Source organism: Euprymna scolopes, chromosome 40, assembly GCF_053919585.1.
Source record: "Euprymna scolopes isolate OS-2025 chromosome 40, ASM5391958v1, whole genome shotgun sequence".
NCBI lineage: Eukaryota > Metazoa > Mollusca > Cephalopoda > Sepiida > Sepiolidae > Euprymna > Euprymna scolopes.
In genome coordinates this window covers 15,082,776-15,099,438 of record NC_136521.1, presented here as the reverse complement: position 1 = coordinate 15,099,438, position 16,663 = coordinate 15,082,776, and the positions used below count along the sequence as shown (strand labels likewise).

The 16,663-nt window shown below is 34.3% G+C and overlaps 1 protein-coding gene across 2 annotated transcripts; it reads left to right on the top strand.

The window, feature by feature from the left end:
* Window positions 1-677: 677 nt before the first annotated feature.
* LOC145265722 (S-crystallin SL20-1-like) lies at window positions 678-16,392 on the top strand. Of its 2 annotated transcripts, none has more exons than XM_080121778.1 (6): window positions 678-855; window positions 5,009-5,104; window positions 7,937-8,052; window positions 11,869-11,907; window positions 14,712-14,819; window positions 16,079-16,392. In XM_080121778.1, the coding sequence occupies exons 1-6, from the start codon at window positions 723-725 to the stop codon at window positions 16,241-16,243; spliced, it is 657 nt and encodes a 218-aa protein (XP_079977904.1). In that variant the 5' UTR covers window positions 678-722; the 3' UTR covers window positions 16,244-16,392. The 2 variants fall into 2 exon arrangements, with proteins under 2 accessions (XP_079977904.1, XP_079977903.1); XM_080121777.1 differs by having other exon boundaries at window positions 7,937-8,061.
* Window positions 16,393-16,663: the final 271 nt, after the last annotated feature.

Sequence of the window (16,663 nt, the reverse complement as noted above, 5' to 3'; positions counted from 1 at the left end):
TGTATTTATTTCTGAGTTCGACAAGATACACCTGAAGAGGGTTGTAGTTTATATGAATCGAAAGTTGTGCGAATAAGAATCAAGATGTGAACAATAGTCTGAAAATCCAAATAATTCGAAAGAATATAGGAATATGCACTTGTAACGTTCCGAGAACGTCTGGAAGGCTCCATGGAAGTCCAAAATACACTTGAAGAAAGTTGACTAAAATGTTGTGAAAATAACACTCAAGATGAGAATAGTAGTCCGAAGACTCCAAATTATACGAATAACCAGTCCTTATCTCAAAAACTCAGAAAAGACAATTCAGAAAAGAAAGTAACGTAATACACACTATTCACAATTTTCTTTTTGGGCGGCGTTTTTCTTTGACTGTTTCAATTCACCGTAATTTGGTAAGTAATTAGGTGCAACTGTGCAGTTTTAATTTTGAGAAGTGCCGACTCGTTGCACAATTCTTTTGTTTTGCATAATAAATGCAGGCAGGTTAATTTGTTTGGCCATTGCAACAGTCCCAATTAATCCCTACTAAAACAAAAGAAAACGATGCTTTCTTCTGCAGCTGCAACGTAATTAACGTCTGCAGCAACGTCCAGTCATTTTTAATTAGTCAGCATGGAACATGTATATAAGAATGAACCTCAAATCGTTTGGGCACTTTGAGAAGAACTCTTAGACAGTAAAGAATTTTGGCTTCTCGAAAAACCGACAAGACATCAACAATGCCAGCTTATGCTTTGTTCTACTTCAATGGCCGCGGACGTGCTGAGGTCCTCCGCATGTTGTTCGCCATGGCTGACGTCAAGTACACCGATAAGAGGATCGAGTTCAACGATTGGGAAAAATACAAGAAAGGTAAAAAAAATATTTACTTTTCTTTGTTATTTTTTTGTTTTTGTTTTTTTTTTTTGTTTTTTTTTGTTTTTTTTGTTGTTGTTTTTTTTGGTTTGTTTTTTTTGTTGTTTTTTTGTTGTTATTTTTTGTTGTTTTTTTGTTGTTTTTTTTTGTTGTTGTTTTTTTGGTTTGTTTTTTTCGATAAAAGGAGAGTACTAATAATGGCTTTAGTTCTGCCAACCTCATGACGCGAACCTTTCTTCTGTTATCCATTAGTCGTTACCATTCCATGAGCGACAAAGGGGGAAGTATTGCCATATTCTGGGTTCGAATCTATCCATTTTACTAGAAGGGTAAAACGTTACTTTCAGCATCTTCGTAAAACTCGCTTCCTTTATTTAGTCTTTCAGGCTTTATATTCCATGAACAATGCTTCTGAAAAAAAACAAAAAACAAAAAAAAAAACAAAGCTGTTCAGAGACAACTTTTCTTTCAGAAAAAAAGTGTTACATTTTCTCCCGTCCCGATGGAGGTCTAACATCTAAAACAATACGCACGTCGGCATTAAAAAGACACAAATCTTAAATCTCCTACATTCAAGAAAAAACTCTCTCTGTAACTGTGGTAGTCGTTCTACGATAGTCTTCATACAGACAGACAAACATATAGCGCTTTATATATTAGATTAATAATTAATCTAATATATAAACGGCTATGTCTGTCTGTCCGTCCGTCGGTTTCTCTGTTTGTCTGTCTCCATATTTTCAAACTCTATCTCCTCCGAAACTAAAAGTCGTAAAGCGGCGATAGGGGCCTCAAATTATTGTTGTTTTTTTTACGGGCCGTTCTTTTATGGATTTTTAGCCGATTTAAATAATTTTTAACGGATCAAAAAGGGTCAAAATTGAAAAATTCGTAATATTTTTTTTACATTTATCTTAGTTTATTTTTAATTTTTAATCAGTTCATAAGCGTGTCACCTTGGTGCAGTAGTAAAGTCACCAGCTTTGTATGCTACAGTTTTGCTTTCGGTTTCGATTCGAGCTGAGTGCACCTAATTACTTTTTTGTTGTTGTTGTTTTTGAATCACGACTCTATAATAATGTATACGAAATTTGGACAAATTAAAATATAATATTTAAGCGTATCTCACGACCGAGAAAAGCCGGGCGAACCCCCACCCTCATCCCGTTTGTCTCGTAAAAAGTTAAATATATTTTTAAAGCGCACATTATCATATAATATTATTTTATTGGATTTTCAAAGTCAAGCCCCAAAAGCAAACCGTTTGGAATAGCGATACTTCATCTGGGCTAAATTATTGTACTTTTTTTTATTGCATTAGTTATTGGCACGGATATATTTTATTTCAGAATATACTTATTCCAGCTAAGATAAGTTTTAAGACGATTTTTATAACCCAAGAAAGGATATGTAAACCATGTTAGCATTTACACTCATACTGAATTCTCTCTCTTGATTTGTTTCAAAAATAAATATATATATATATATATATATATATATATATATATATATATATATATATATATATATATATATACCGAATTGTGTATCTCGTCTGATTTTAAGTCAGACGCAAATAGCATTTAAGTTTTAAAAAATAACTTAGCATCCGACTTGCTAATTTTAATTTGCTCTTATTGAACCGTGTGGAGAAATATAGAAGAAGCTAACTTCCTTTTTACTAAATCTCAGGAAATATTCGAGATATGAATAAGAGATTGAACCATCTTGCTGAAACCAAATCTAAGCGACGGGATTAGTGTCTGAAACTCATTCTTGCACACAAAGAATTTCGCTCCCTGTTGATCCAACTCGCTCGACTATCTCAACTGTAAACTACACAGAGGGTTTTGAGCATCGCTTTTCGTCATATACAAATGTAGATAGCTCTGATTGGTTGAATTGTAATCATGTTTAATAGGGACATTTAGAATTACTTTAATAGTTAAAAGTAATATCGAAGTATGTGATTACTGTGCTGCGTTTCAGTTGTTGTAGTTAGATATGTGTTTTACAGGTGGTAGGATCATATATTGAAGCTCAGTCGAGCATTTGTGATTAAAATAAGAGTAAAGCAGAGATAGACTTATGAAATCTCTTCTTTAAGAAAGCGGAAGTCTGGCGGACATAAGCTCATCGTCCATCGTCCACTAGATTTCGAAGTCAGTATTGTATGCTGTCAATGCAGAAAAAGGATCCTCTTAGTAGACTCCTCCCGAGATTTGGTGAGAGTACTCCATTAGGTGAGACACATTATTTGACCTACATTATCGCTTAACTCTAAAACTATATTACTACTGTTATTACTATTACAACTATACTACAACTACAACAATAATTAATTAATGAATTATTCTATAATGTTTTATTAGGCCAAGCTTTTGTGGGTCCAGGAGGATAAATGATCACTCAGTCAGACAGATTTTAACCTTCTAGCATACTATTTAGATCAGAATACATTAAATAGTTCAATAAGAAGCGCCAATATATATTTAAAGAATATATTTTAAAAATTGCAACAATTCTTAAGCTCACAATATATAACACTACATGGGATCTTTTCGTTCAAACTTCCACAACTAAACATTCACAAAGCACCTAAATTGGAACAAATGCATTTTAGGCAGCTGTTAAAAAAGATGGGCTCCCTCCACTGTGCTAGAAAATTACTCACATCAGAGAGTATTTTTTTAGCTCTACAAATCCACCATTCGCTATTCATGGAGTTTTGCAGTCACATCTGTGCTGATGCATCTACACTAATCTTTCACTTCTAGGGTTTAAAAATATCTCCAACCTAATAGGGTTCAACCATGTCCCAACCCTTGTCACATTGTTCGATGTTGCAGTCGTGTGCCTGTTTTACAAGTATTTTAATAGAATGTGCTCTAATGAACGCCTAGCACTGGTACTCCATCGATGAAAATACCCTTGACTATCCCGACAAGTGGCAAAATCTCACCCCTTAACTGTGGAGTTCCCTAAATACCAGAAAGCCTTATAGTCTAGTTGTACCCTTTTTCGCACTGCAAGAATTTTAAATTCCCTTCCGGCCTTATGTAAAAATTTAAGCGTGAGCAGACATCTCCCTGTTCAACTCCCTACATACGGGATGGAATGATAAAAGTGTCGCCCTAAAGAAAATAGCACTACAGTTTTATTTTAAAAAGTTATTTAAAAAATCAATTCAGGTAACTTGATTATGTAGTAGAGCTGACATCTATTCAATGTAGCCGCCTTCAGCCTCAATCATCGCCTAGATACGAGTCCAGAACTGGAAGACTGCCTTTTCCACAAGCGCCGGCGGAAGCTCGGCGAATAGTCGGCGGGTGTTGGTGATCAGGCTGGCTTTGGTGTTGTTAGAGGTCATGTTGGTGATGTTCTCGATTTATGAGCAAACAAAGTAGTCCAGCAGGTTCAGGTCGAGGAAGTAAGGGGTCAGTAAGAGAAGCTGTAGCACTCCGCCTGAAGCCAAGCCTTTGTCTCTTTGGGCTTGTGAGTCGGCGTCAAGTCCTGCTGCCACACCCAGGGTCTGCCAGCAACCACCTAATTGCGACGGGTGATCACCATACTCTTCGGCACATCCATGTACACTTTGGTGTTGACTTTCAAGCCGACTTCGATGTTGTGAGGTGGCATGATGTGGCTCTACTTAAAACCACACCAAAGACCAAACTGAAAACTTTGTTTTCATCACCCTGTGCACGTCCTTGTTATTCGTGGCAATCTAGCGATGTACTTTGAGGGTGCTGGTAATGGTCCTGTTGTCATAACTTGGATTGGTAGAGAGCATGAGTTGTGCAGCGGCGCCTTTCCGATTTCGCCCGTTGAACATTGTGTTACTTTCAGACATGATGGAAGGCTCCTATTGCTCTTAGGATTTGTACACAACTGGCCAACTAGTAGATGGTCTGCAACAAAAAAGAAAACCGTTTTTTATCAAACGGAAATGGAATTATGTCGTCTTTTCTAGAGCTACAAATTTATTGTACATCCTGTAGTGTCTTCATAGATACGATTTCAAATAGTAGCATCTTAAACCTAAGTGGCAATATGTCTTGTTTGGGGTTAATAAGAGTAAAAAGAAAAAGAAAAGAAATATTTCTTTCAACGCCTTTCATTCATTTTTTTCATTTTCATTTTCTTTCAGACATGCCCAGCTTAACCGTTCCTGTCTTGGATATCGATGGCAAAAACAAGATGCCTGAAACCATGGCCATTGCAAGATTTTTGGCTCGCGAATTTGGTAAGACAATCTGTGATGAACATCATTTTAATATACAACGCTATCTTTTTCAATTTTTGAGATGAGGATTGATAATTCATATTATTTCGATTTCTCCGACGACTGTTCTTATCTAGAGTGTTGAAGATCTGTAACATAGCACGGATACGCGTATACAAACGCATGCGAAATGACGTCACTGGTAAGGAAAAATAATGACTTTAAAATCGAAATCACGTTAGAGACGGGAATAACGTTCGAGATCACATGGGGGATATCAGAGTCGTAACAATGAGGAAATAAATGTCATTGTTACAAAGAAAAAAATGAGTTGAAATTCTTTTCTTTTATTTGTGCATTTTGCGACTGAACATACAACGTGTTGGTTCCCGGACAACGTTGCACATCACTTTACGACTAGTTTAGCTGCTTATTATAAATTCTCTTAAAGATCCTATCTTTATATTTAAAAAGAATGATAAAAAAATGTTTTATATAAATAAACTGGAAACTCTTCCGTTTTTCATATTCATCAAATATCGATCCGAAAGATATAATGCTATATATGTCTAATTTTGAAAGTTAGACTGGCTTAGTTTATATATATATATATATATATATATATATATATATATATATATATATATATATGATGGACTCTCCTGTCGATTTCGACGTATGAGCTTCCGCCACTAAGTTGTTTATTGTGGTGAAGGCTTTGTGTAGAACTAACCGTTTTTTGGTATTATTAACTATGTACGTGCCACAGGACAGAATATACATTACACCGCAGGTTTTTACATCAGAATTTTTTTCTCCTATATGCATGTCTTAACGAAGACTGGGGTGCATCTCTCCCAGTTAATCAACCAGATACCAAACTGGGGATTTCTACGACTCGGCGCAGTACATACAGCACCTAGCTTGAAAAATCAATTTAACATTAACATTAACTAATGGTCAGATATTCACGAATTTTTCGATACGTATTAATCTTTAGATAATTTTTATTTTTAAAATATTGTTTTCACAAGATGTATGAGAGTATTTTCGTACGTGGTCCGATATTATATTCAAATGAAATATATTATCTCTATATTAATAAAGTAGCCAAAGAAATTCCCTTCTGGACAAAAGTATCGTGTGTTTGGAACAATAGATGTCACATACAAATTCAATACGTCTAGGCTCATAGCCACTATCTTCTGTAGCTTTTGCACACCATTTTAGACACATTCAGTCCTGATAAAAAATACAAATTTTAATCCATCACAATCGCAACATCTTTAGAGAAAGGATTTCCTATTTTTCTCTCTGCCACTTGTCACCAGGACGAATTCTACGCGTTCCACAGATTCTGTGATTACACCAACCGTAACTAGCTCATACATACATACATAGATCTAATATAATCTTTCCAATTTTCGATTCATAAATGATATAGGCTCTCTCGCCAAATTCCGTAAATTCTGATTAGCTGAGCTCTGAAAAGTCTTATATTCTGGAATCCAGTTCTTCGCTTTATAAACAAACATTTACTAACTTGAAATATGGCGTCATTATTTCGCCCGGCGTCAATGCATAGGTCATTACAATATACACCATCTTCAGAATGTTATATATATATATATATATATATATATATATTGTGTTTTTTCTTGGTAAAATGGAAGAATACAGTTAGTACAGAATCTGCGTGTTGTGTTTCAGCGATTATATTTTCTAATGCCGGAAGTTTTGTAAGAAACGTGTTATTTTTTCTCATGAAGATATTCTATAATCTATTGACTTGCAAAGAAAAAAATTATCAAAAATAATTAAATTTTAAATGAGTACGATAAGTTTAATTCCATTCTTTTCGAAATGTTTAGTTTCAAACAGAATTTTGGGAAAAGGCATCATAATTTTTAAAAACATTTTAATATAAAAATGTTGCCAATTGCGTATTAGGGAAGTCGATATCTATTTTATAAATATATATATTAGACTAGAACCCCGGGATACGGCATTAAAAATTAGTAACAAAATAGAGTACAGTAACCGTAAGACGAGGTAAATACTGTAAACATCGTATTCCACATCGTAACCTGAATAACCGTATCCCGGGACCAACGTATCCCGGCGTTCTTCTGCATTGTAAAGGTATGATTTATTTGTCATTACTGTCTACGTTTATTAGCGGCTTTTAAACACATAAAATATGGGAACCCATTACAGATTAGTCGTTTCAATTCACATATTTATTGTATGATAAAAACTTAGCCAAGTGGTCAAACAAATATTTTTAAATCATAAATTTAATGAATACATTTGCGTAAATCTAACAAGAAAATAGCAAAAATACGTTATTTCAATTATTCATATTTACCGTTTTTTTACGGGGGAGTCAGTACATATCAAGACCCGAAGGCCATTCGAGGTTAAGGGTTAATGAATGTAAGGTGGTAGAGTCGTAATCGTGAATGGTGTGAATTGGGTAGAATTTGATTTGAAGACTACCATATTGTATTCCACTGGGAAGCATGCCAGCGGAACAGTGTTCCACAGGCGGGTGATTCTGGGAAATAAGCTTTATTCATGGAATTCGAGCTTAGATTTAGACACAGATAGAGTGCGTGAAATCGTATATAGTGGTTGCAGCTAGACGAGTGTATTTTCTGAAAGTTTGGCAAGGGAGGCATTGATTGAAGTTTAGTCGAACACTTGCTTTTGATCACTCCTCAATACTGAATGTAAGCACAAACTAATGACGTCACAAATTTTGCGCAGAGAATTGGAGGTGCCTAGTGTCCTGTATAATCATAATATGCCTTTGGTTAACGTGATTAAAATAGTACATGCTTCTCATTTCAGGGTTGTACGGTAAAACCAACATGGACATGTTCAGGATTGACTACATCTGCGACTGTCTCTATGAAATCATGCACGATTACATGAGGTACTTCCACGAAAAGGACGGACGTTTCAGAGTGAGTCAGGTATTTTGTAATGTTTTCTCTACATTGTTGATTAACTTCTTTCAACATTTGTATTATTTGGATTTGGATTATTCCGACTACTGTTCTCATCTTGGGTCGAATTTTCACAACGTTTCGGTTGACGTAACCCCCACTTTCTTTGTCGCACTTATAAATCTATCTATCAGAGTGGGAAATCTGCACAGAATTTCGAACGCAATCCTTTATTGTACCCACCTGAAAACAGAAAAAAGAAAGGCATTATAAAATCTCTTAAATAACATATTTGAAGCTAAAACAAAAATAATTCGAATATCATTTAACTTTTCAAAAACTTATTTTGTAAAAGAAAAAAATGACACTTCTAACAATTACTTAAATCAAAAACTAACATCGATATGTGTTATATTACTTCTATTGATCGGACTACTGTTCTCATCTTGAGTGCTATTTGTGCAACGTTTTGGTCGGATGGTCCTTCGGCCATCTTCAGGCATGTTGGTTGTTGCTTGGAAAAGAAAACCGAAAAGTTACTAGCTCCGTAGATATTTTCGGTTTCTTTGAGTTAGTCTACATTTTATGGTTTTAGTTTCGAATTTGTGAAAAAGTTGGTTAACAAAGGCGAGGCAAAATTTTAAGGGTGTACAATGTTTTTTTTATACTCAGAAACTCTTAAGTGCTATTAAAATCTAGGTTTAGTCTGCTTAGTCATATTGCTTTTTTAGCATATGTGCTGCCTCCTTGAGTCGCCTGAATCTCCACCTAGCATCCTTGTCAATTATTTTGACGTCGTACCATAAAGGGAAGTGAGTCCCTTTTCCGTCCATATGTGATCAGACTTTTCGACCTCTCCCTGTGTCACGGTTTTACGGTGTTTTTCTAGCCTTACCTTTATGGGGCGAATAGTCTCAACTTCGTACAGTTTCCCGCATTTGTATGAAATCTTATATAAACAGTTTTTTTTTTTTTTTGTCAAGAGACTTTCAGTCGGGGGCTTGATTTTTACTAGGTGATTTTGGAGAGTCGAATCACTCCTGAATATTGTTCTGATGTCATATGGATTGCATATGTTTTTAATCTTTTCAGACAGGCTCTTTATGTATGGTGTGTACACTGTGGAAATTTTGGGGTATTGTCTTTTAGTGTTTTCTCTGGGTTTTCTGGAGCCAATGGAACGCTCTCAGAGTAGTCATTTTTGCGAAGGTTTATTCTAAGGTTGTACCAGCATGTGTTGTCGTCGCAACATATTGTTCTGGCACAGTGCTGTAAGTTCCGGACGATTCCTTTTTTTATGTTAAATGAGTGGTGTGAGTTGAAATAATTTAAAAAAGTAAAATCCCGCTAAATAAAAAAAACTCGAAACCAAGGACAGTTAATCCCATACTAACACCCACCAGTAATAGCTATTGTCAATATAAGCAACCGACAGCTACCCCCTTGAAAAATCAGTACTAAACAAAGGTTTCAATTTCGCCACAACCATCCAGCGTGTTCATACTTAGACATAATAGCCCCAATAGAATAAGAATCTACCCAAGAAACAAGGCATGAACTAAGATAGAAAGTGAGATAAGCACTAGAAAAAGCAAAGCCCCCAAAGTTCAACCTCTCAAAAGGAGTAATTATTAGCCATAAGGTCGCTATGTAAACAATCAGCCCTGCTCTCAAAACTTCAGAACTTTAATAGATATAATTTTTTCAATTATATACACATATATAAATAATAAAGTAACATTTCGAAGAGAAACCTTTATTTAATCTACAGGGAAGAAAGATTCCCGCGTTCGACAAGAGATGCTTGAATAAGGCCGATGGCTACATCGACTGAAACTTTGTGAAAACAAAACATCGCTTACTTGCCTTAAATCTCTGTTAATGCGTTCAGAGGAAATATGTCTTCGCTCTAAAAGTTTTCATAGCCGGAATAAGTATATTCAAAATATATTATAATCAAAAATAGTGGAAGGAAAAATAACAATAGGCTAGTCGGAATAAAGTATCGATATGCTTTTATGGTCTTATTTGGAAAATTTGATAGAATGCCGTTATATGATAGATAATGTGCACTTGAAAAATATTTTTACTAGCTTTTGTTCAGAGATATACCTGAAGAAGGTCGGAGATTACATCAAATAGTAAATAGCACCCACAATGAGAACAGTAGTCTGAATAAACTCAATAATACACGTTTGTTATTTAAATATTCAAGGAAAACGTTTAAATTAAGGCGAACTTTTTAATTCAATGATTGCATAAAAAGAGAAAAAAAAACGTTAGATCAGGGTGGGAAAATTTTTCCGTGTAAGGGTCACATTAAAAAAAGACATATTTTAATAGGCTGCATAGTATATTTTCCAATAGTATTGATATCTAAAACAGACAAAATAAAAGGATTTAAAGGGAAAAAAATTCAATGAATTTTCATTTATTAACATTTTAAATTATTATAGAAGATTCACACGGAACGCAGTTATTTGAAAGACACAGTAAGTCAGTTTAACTGTATACTTTGAAGAGACACAATGTTTATTAATATGTATTTTAAGTAGGAGCTTCACATGAAACACGTTTGAAAAACAAAAAAAAACTTGTTTTAAAATAAAGGCAATTATAAGTAACTGTGTTTAAAGAATTTTTTTTTTAATTTATTAATTGGGCTGTGACAACAGCATATTCTTTTCATTGTGTTGACTCTTGCGTATATATCTGTCAATATATTATATGTTTTTTTTATATAGACTGGTGTGTTTCTCAGTTGATTCACTGTGTCTTACTGTGTCGGATATATACTTAAGTCAAAAGAATGAAAAGAATATTCTGTTGTCACAGCACTATTATTAATTTATTTATTTGTTTTTTTCTCTTTTTTGTCATTACTCTTCCGATTTGAAAGAAAAGGCTTATAAATGTTAAATGTAATTCTTGATATTTCTTCCCAAATTTATTAATCGAATCTTACCCCTTTTTTTTTCAAGTTTCTACCTTTTTTTTCTACGTTGGTACGTTTGTCGTTTAATGAATCGAGACGTCGCGTTTAACCAATTGTGAAGGTGAACATTGACGAACAAAAAGATTTTTGCGTTTTATGAATGCCATCTTTAAAGATCGTTTTATATTCCTATTCTTCAAATCCTGCATTTGGTGTCGGATATATACTTAAGAATTAAAAGAATGAAAAGAATATTCTGTTGTCACAGCCCTAGTTATTTATTAATATTTTAGAATAGAAACTTCAAAGGATACAAATATAAAGTAACTCAAAAGACAAAAATGAATTTATATATTAAGGAAGAAACGTCACATGAAGCGCATTTGTTTGAAAACAAAGTAACTTAATTTAAAGAGGAAAAAAATTTTTATTGATATTTTAAAGCAGTAACTTTACATGAACATATTTATTTGAAAAACAAAATTTTTCCTATCATGGTGTCAGTACAAAATATCGGTAAAATAGAATTTTGATTCCACAAATAAAAAGCCAACATCAAACGAAAGAAGAAGGTTTACTCTTGGTTCCAATATATTTTTTATCTTAAAGCAAAATTAAACAAATAAGATACAAACTGGTAAAAAAAAAAAGCGAAAATTCAGTCATTTTTAAGAATTTCACTCAAATTTCAGACTGTTGCCGGTACCTACAGAGAATAGCCATTTTGTCCGTCCTGTACCTCTCAGCCGTAAAAAGTGTATATTCAGTACTTGGAGGGCCACATGCGGCCCGCCGGCTGTAGTTTGCCAATCCCTGCGTTAGATTGTGATTTTGTACAATCGTAATACAAACGAAATGTAAAACGGAATTGTTTTGTTTTTGTTTCTTTTTTTTTTCAGACTGGAACCAGCGGAAATGCAAATCCGAACAATATGACCGTAAGTTGACAAATATATTTAAAATTTGAAATATTAAAGCAAAACCGTTGGAAACCATACCCTGCAAATATATTTTTGTATCATTTAAATCTGTAAAGTCTCTTGTTGCTGTTGTTGTTGTTGTTGTTGTTGCCGTTGCTGTCGTTGTTGTTGTTGTTGTTGTTGCTGTTGTTGTTACCGTTGTTGTCGCCGTTGTTGTTGTTGTTGTTATTGCTGTTGTTGTGGCCGTTATTGCTGTTGTTATTGTTGCTGTTGTTACTGTTGTTGTTGTTGTCGCCGTTGTTGTCGCCGTTGTTGTCGCCGTTGTTGTTGTTGTTGTTGTTGTTGTTGCCGTTGTTGCCGTTGTTGCCGTTGTTGTTGTTGTTGTTGTTGTTGTTACCGTTGTTGTTGTTGTTGTTACCGTTGTTGTTGCCAAACATCATTCATTCATTTCGTATGAATCAAATGATTACTGTTGGCATTCGTTTCCCCGATATCTTTCTGTTACGTTATGCTGTAGTTCTTTAGTTTTTAACCGTATCATCTATTTAATCTGTTAATAGAGTTTCAATTTCTTGACCAATGTATATAAGACAATTAGTTGTTTCACAAAAAAACACTTGACGTAAGTTTATAAAAAAGGAATGAGAATTTATTTTCTGTTCAATTCTTTCTCAATGTGCGATGGAGAGAGATGAGGCGTGGTGGAGTGATGTGGGTGATACACAATGACAACTGGTCGTCTTGGTGCCCTTCTTTCTGACTGATATCTTTTTTGGCTGTCATTTGTTTTTATTTACAAAGGCTTTAGATTGGAATTTCACTTTTCCATGCCGCGTTCCACTAACCTTTATTAAATTCGTCCAAGGCCAATTTTCAATATGACTGTTTTCAAAACTTGTCAGTTGAAGAATGTTGATTTCAAAGTTTCTGCACTCTTCTTTCAATTGTTATGAATTTTGATGACATTTCTTGGTTTGAAGATTTCCACAGTATTTGCGTGTGCGCATCCAGCTCCATTTGCGTGTGAACACGACCAGCGTTAATTTTGGTGTTGCCCGGAATACTATTCAACATTTATAATTAGAGTTCTGCATAAAAAACATCGGATATTTACTGGAGAGACTACACGAAGATAGTTGACATCTCTAAGTGAAAGTGTGGAGCAAACTGGATTCGAACTTGGCACACCTAAGTTGTCAGTCACTGTCGTTAACCACAGTTAGTTACCTGTTGTCCTTTTTGTGGAGAGTAGGAAGTTGAGCTTTGTTTACTTTCGTCAACCTCGTAACTCTAACTTCTTTTACTTTGTTTCTTTAGTCCTCACATTCCATGAGTGAGGTTTCTTTTACTTTGTTTCTTTAGTCCTCACATTCCATGAGTGAGGTTTCTGACAAAGGGGAATGAATCGCTGTTTTCTGCGTCGAAAATCTATCTACCTCACACTTATGTAAGGCTGTTTTATTCATTATAAAGTTGTATTTTTATCTCTTTACATCAAGTGACTTCATGCTTTGTCTCAAGCGATTTCCATTAAAAAAATCTGCAAATTTTCAAAATTAGGAAAACAGTCAATATTCAGGAATGAGACACGTGTATAAGCATTAATTAAAAAGAAATTCATGACTATTTTTTGAAGAATTATTAATATTTAAAATTTCAAATATAAAACATATTTAAAATTCCAAATACAACAGTTTAAAAAAGAATGATTATCAATTTTTTAATTTGATTTTGAATACTTACTGCAGTTTCATGGATTTCCAATTTTTTAAGTCTATTACTACTAGATCATGTTGTCTGAAGATATTGGTTTCCTGGTCTAAAATGCCACGGATATTGATGTTATAGTTTTTGTTTCTTTGCGAAACACCATTTTGTTCTCTAAAATTAGAGACAATTTTCTTTTACAAAACAATCAAACCAAACACCATGAATAAATATATGAAAATATACAAAACTTGAAACTTAATGACTTTTTCAAAAATGACTGGATTCGGCACTAAATAACCCGAAAATGGTTTATATGCCATAAAACAAAACAACCAAACCAAACACCATGATTAAATGTTTAAAGTTATAAATAATTTGAAGCATAAAATTTTTATTAATTTATTTATTGCGGACTATTATCCTCATTTTTCTTAGATGTTGTTTCACGACGTTTCGGCCAACTATTTCTCTGGCCATCGTCAGGTGGGAACCACGATGGCATAGGAACTCCGAATCTTCTACTTGCATTCTCAGCAATTACTGCCATCCATAGTTGTTGTCGTTTCACCACGTTTCGGTCAAGTAAGCCTCTGGCCGGCTTTGGGGCCCGTGGCGCAGTGGATAGAGGCGTTGAATCTCTACGGTTCCAGGTGAGAATTTTCTGAAGATAGCGGTTTCAATCCTACCCAAAGCCGGCCAGAAGCTTAACTGGCCAAAACGTGATGGAATATATTACAAACTCCATTCTAAAAATCAATCGCAATGAGAAATGTGTTTAAAAAATTGGAAGACAGAGAAAGACATTGTACCTGTGCAAGGAACGTACTAGGTTTAAATCGGATTTTCAAGTTAAATTCAAATATTTACTGTATCTTTTCTTTAATAACTTGTTAGATGAAAGTATAGAATAGTCTTATTAGTCCGCGTAAAGAATTTCTTTTCAAAAAATAACGTTATTGTTTCAGTATGGTCCATAAACTGCGAAAGTAGCGAAATATTGTTTTAAATTATTCTGTTATCTTTTCCAGCAGCCAGGCTACGTCGGGGAGCTCGGCTAGCAATAATTAATGCTAAATGCTACATTGTATAACACTAATGACGTTTATTTTTAGGTGGAACTGCATCGTTGCTATATGGACACATGTCGTCGTGTGTTGCCCTTCCTCGAGAGGACCCTGGAATCACGTAACAACGGCAACCAATATTTCATGGGTGACCAGGTTAGTATACCGTATTATTTGGATTATTCGGACTATTGCTCTCACCTTAAGTGTTATTCTCACAACATTTCAGCCAATAAAACTTTCGACCTTCTTTGGGTGTTTGAAGGGAAGAATTAATACAGAATTTCAAACAGAACCCTTTATTTAATTCACGGAGGTAGTATGCTCTTGTTCCGGTAGAAGTCTTAAGCAATTCGCAGTTACATACTTAGTATTGATCGCATTAGGGATTGAATTTTCAGCGTGTGAAACACAATACTGTGCGGTTGCTTCCCAGCCCGTGGTCGTTTTCAAGGCTAATGTAAATAAGTTTTCGCTGAGCCATCCTCTTAAGTAATTAAACCGTAACCAATGCCCACTATTACCAAACATCAATGCATTGTCTCTTCGTCTACTTGCTACTCGTTAACCCTTATCCTCGAGTGGCATCTGGCCTTGGTAAACGATGATCAACAAGTAAAATAAAAAAAATTAAAGATAAAAGAATGTCATTTAGACATGAATTACATTTAATACTTGATTCGTTAGACCACGTGACTTTGCGGATAAAATGAGATTAGTACTTCGATAAATCCAAATTGTCAATCCTTATAAAAAAAAAAATCAAATACTTTTCTGTTAATATATTTTGTTTTCCACTGATTACCGCGCATTGTCTTTTTTTCAGGCCCCTTACAGGATCATAACTATATCATTGAATGTTATAAAGAGTTAAACTTTATTTTGATGCCATTCTTAAAACTGCCTGTAAACTAACTCCAAATATTGACCTCCATTGACCAGTCCTTTTGTCCCTATCACTGCCACCCCTTGATTAACAATCCTAGTTTAGCTTTCTTTTGTGTGCCTTACTTAACAACTTTCTACACATTTGTTTGCTGATAAACTTATTTCCTTTTTCTTTTGTTGTATTTCCTTTTTTTTTTTTTTTTTTTTGCTAAATGTTTTTTTAATCTTTCTTACACATCTTAACACTTGGAGGGGGTGGAGACGTCGATAGCAGCACAAATAGATAAAAATTTGAAGAAAAATTTCTCATATTATCTTTAATTACTATTTTTCTATCTCTGTCACCATTCACGTTTTTCTGCATTGCTTATACTATTTATTATTATTTAATTACATTATTTATGATTATTTAATTACATTATTTATTATTATTTAATTACATTATTTATTATTGTTTATTTACATTATTTATCCCTAATGCTTCCAGCAAACTACTATACCTTTTTCATATTTTATTTTAAATACAGATCATGTTGTGCGATGTGATGTGCTACGCGTTCCTTGAAAATTCCTTCAATGAAAACCAGGCTATGTTCACCAGTTATCCGAAGTTGATGGGACTGAGGACCAAGGTTGCTGCCCACCCGAAAATTAGTGCCTACCTGAAGAAACGTCCCACTTCCAATTGGTAGAAATGGGAATTATCTCCAAAATTGAAAAACAAACATTGATTCATTACGGATTGAACCTACGACCACAAAGCTTGCTTACTGACAAATATGCATACATTTTAACGAGCTAAAAATACCCAACGTGTTTTGTCAATAAATATTAGCTGAATTTAAACAAATTATTGTTTGACTTTTTTTTCTGATTTTTTTTTTAATTATGATTAATGATCATACACGCACCGTCAAGGATGACGGGAAAATACCCTGACGCTGAAACTTCTTAGCATATACAAGGTGTCCAAAAATATACAGGGTGTCCAAAAATATACAAGATGTCTAAAAATATACAGGGTGTCTAAAAATATACAGGGTGTTCAAAAATGTACAAGGTGTTTAAAAATATACAAGGTGTCTAAAGATATACAGGGTGTCTAAAAATAT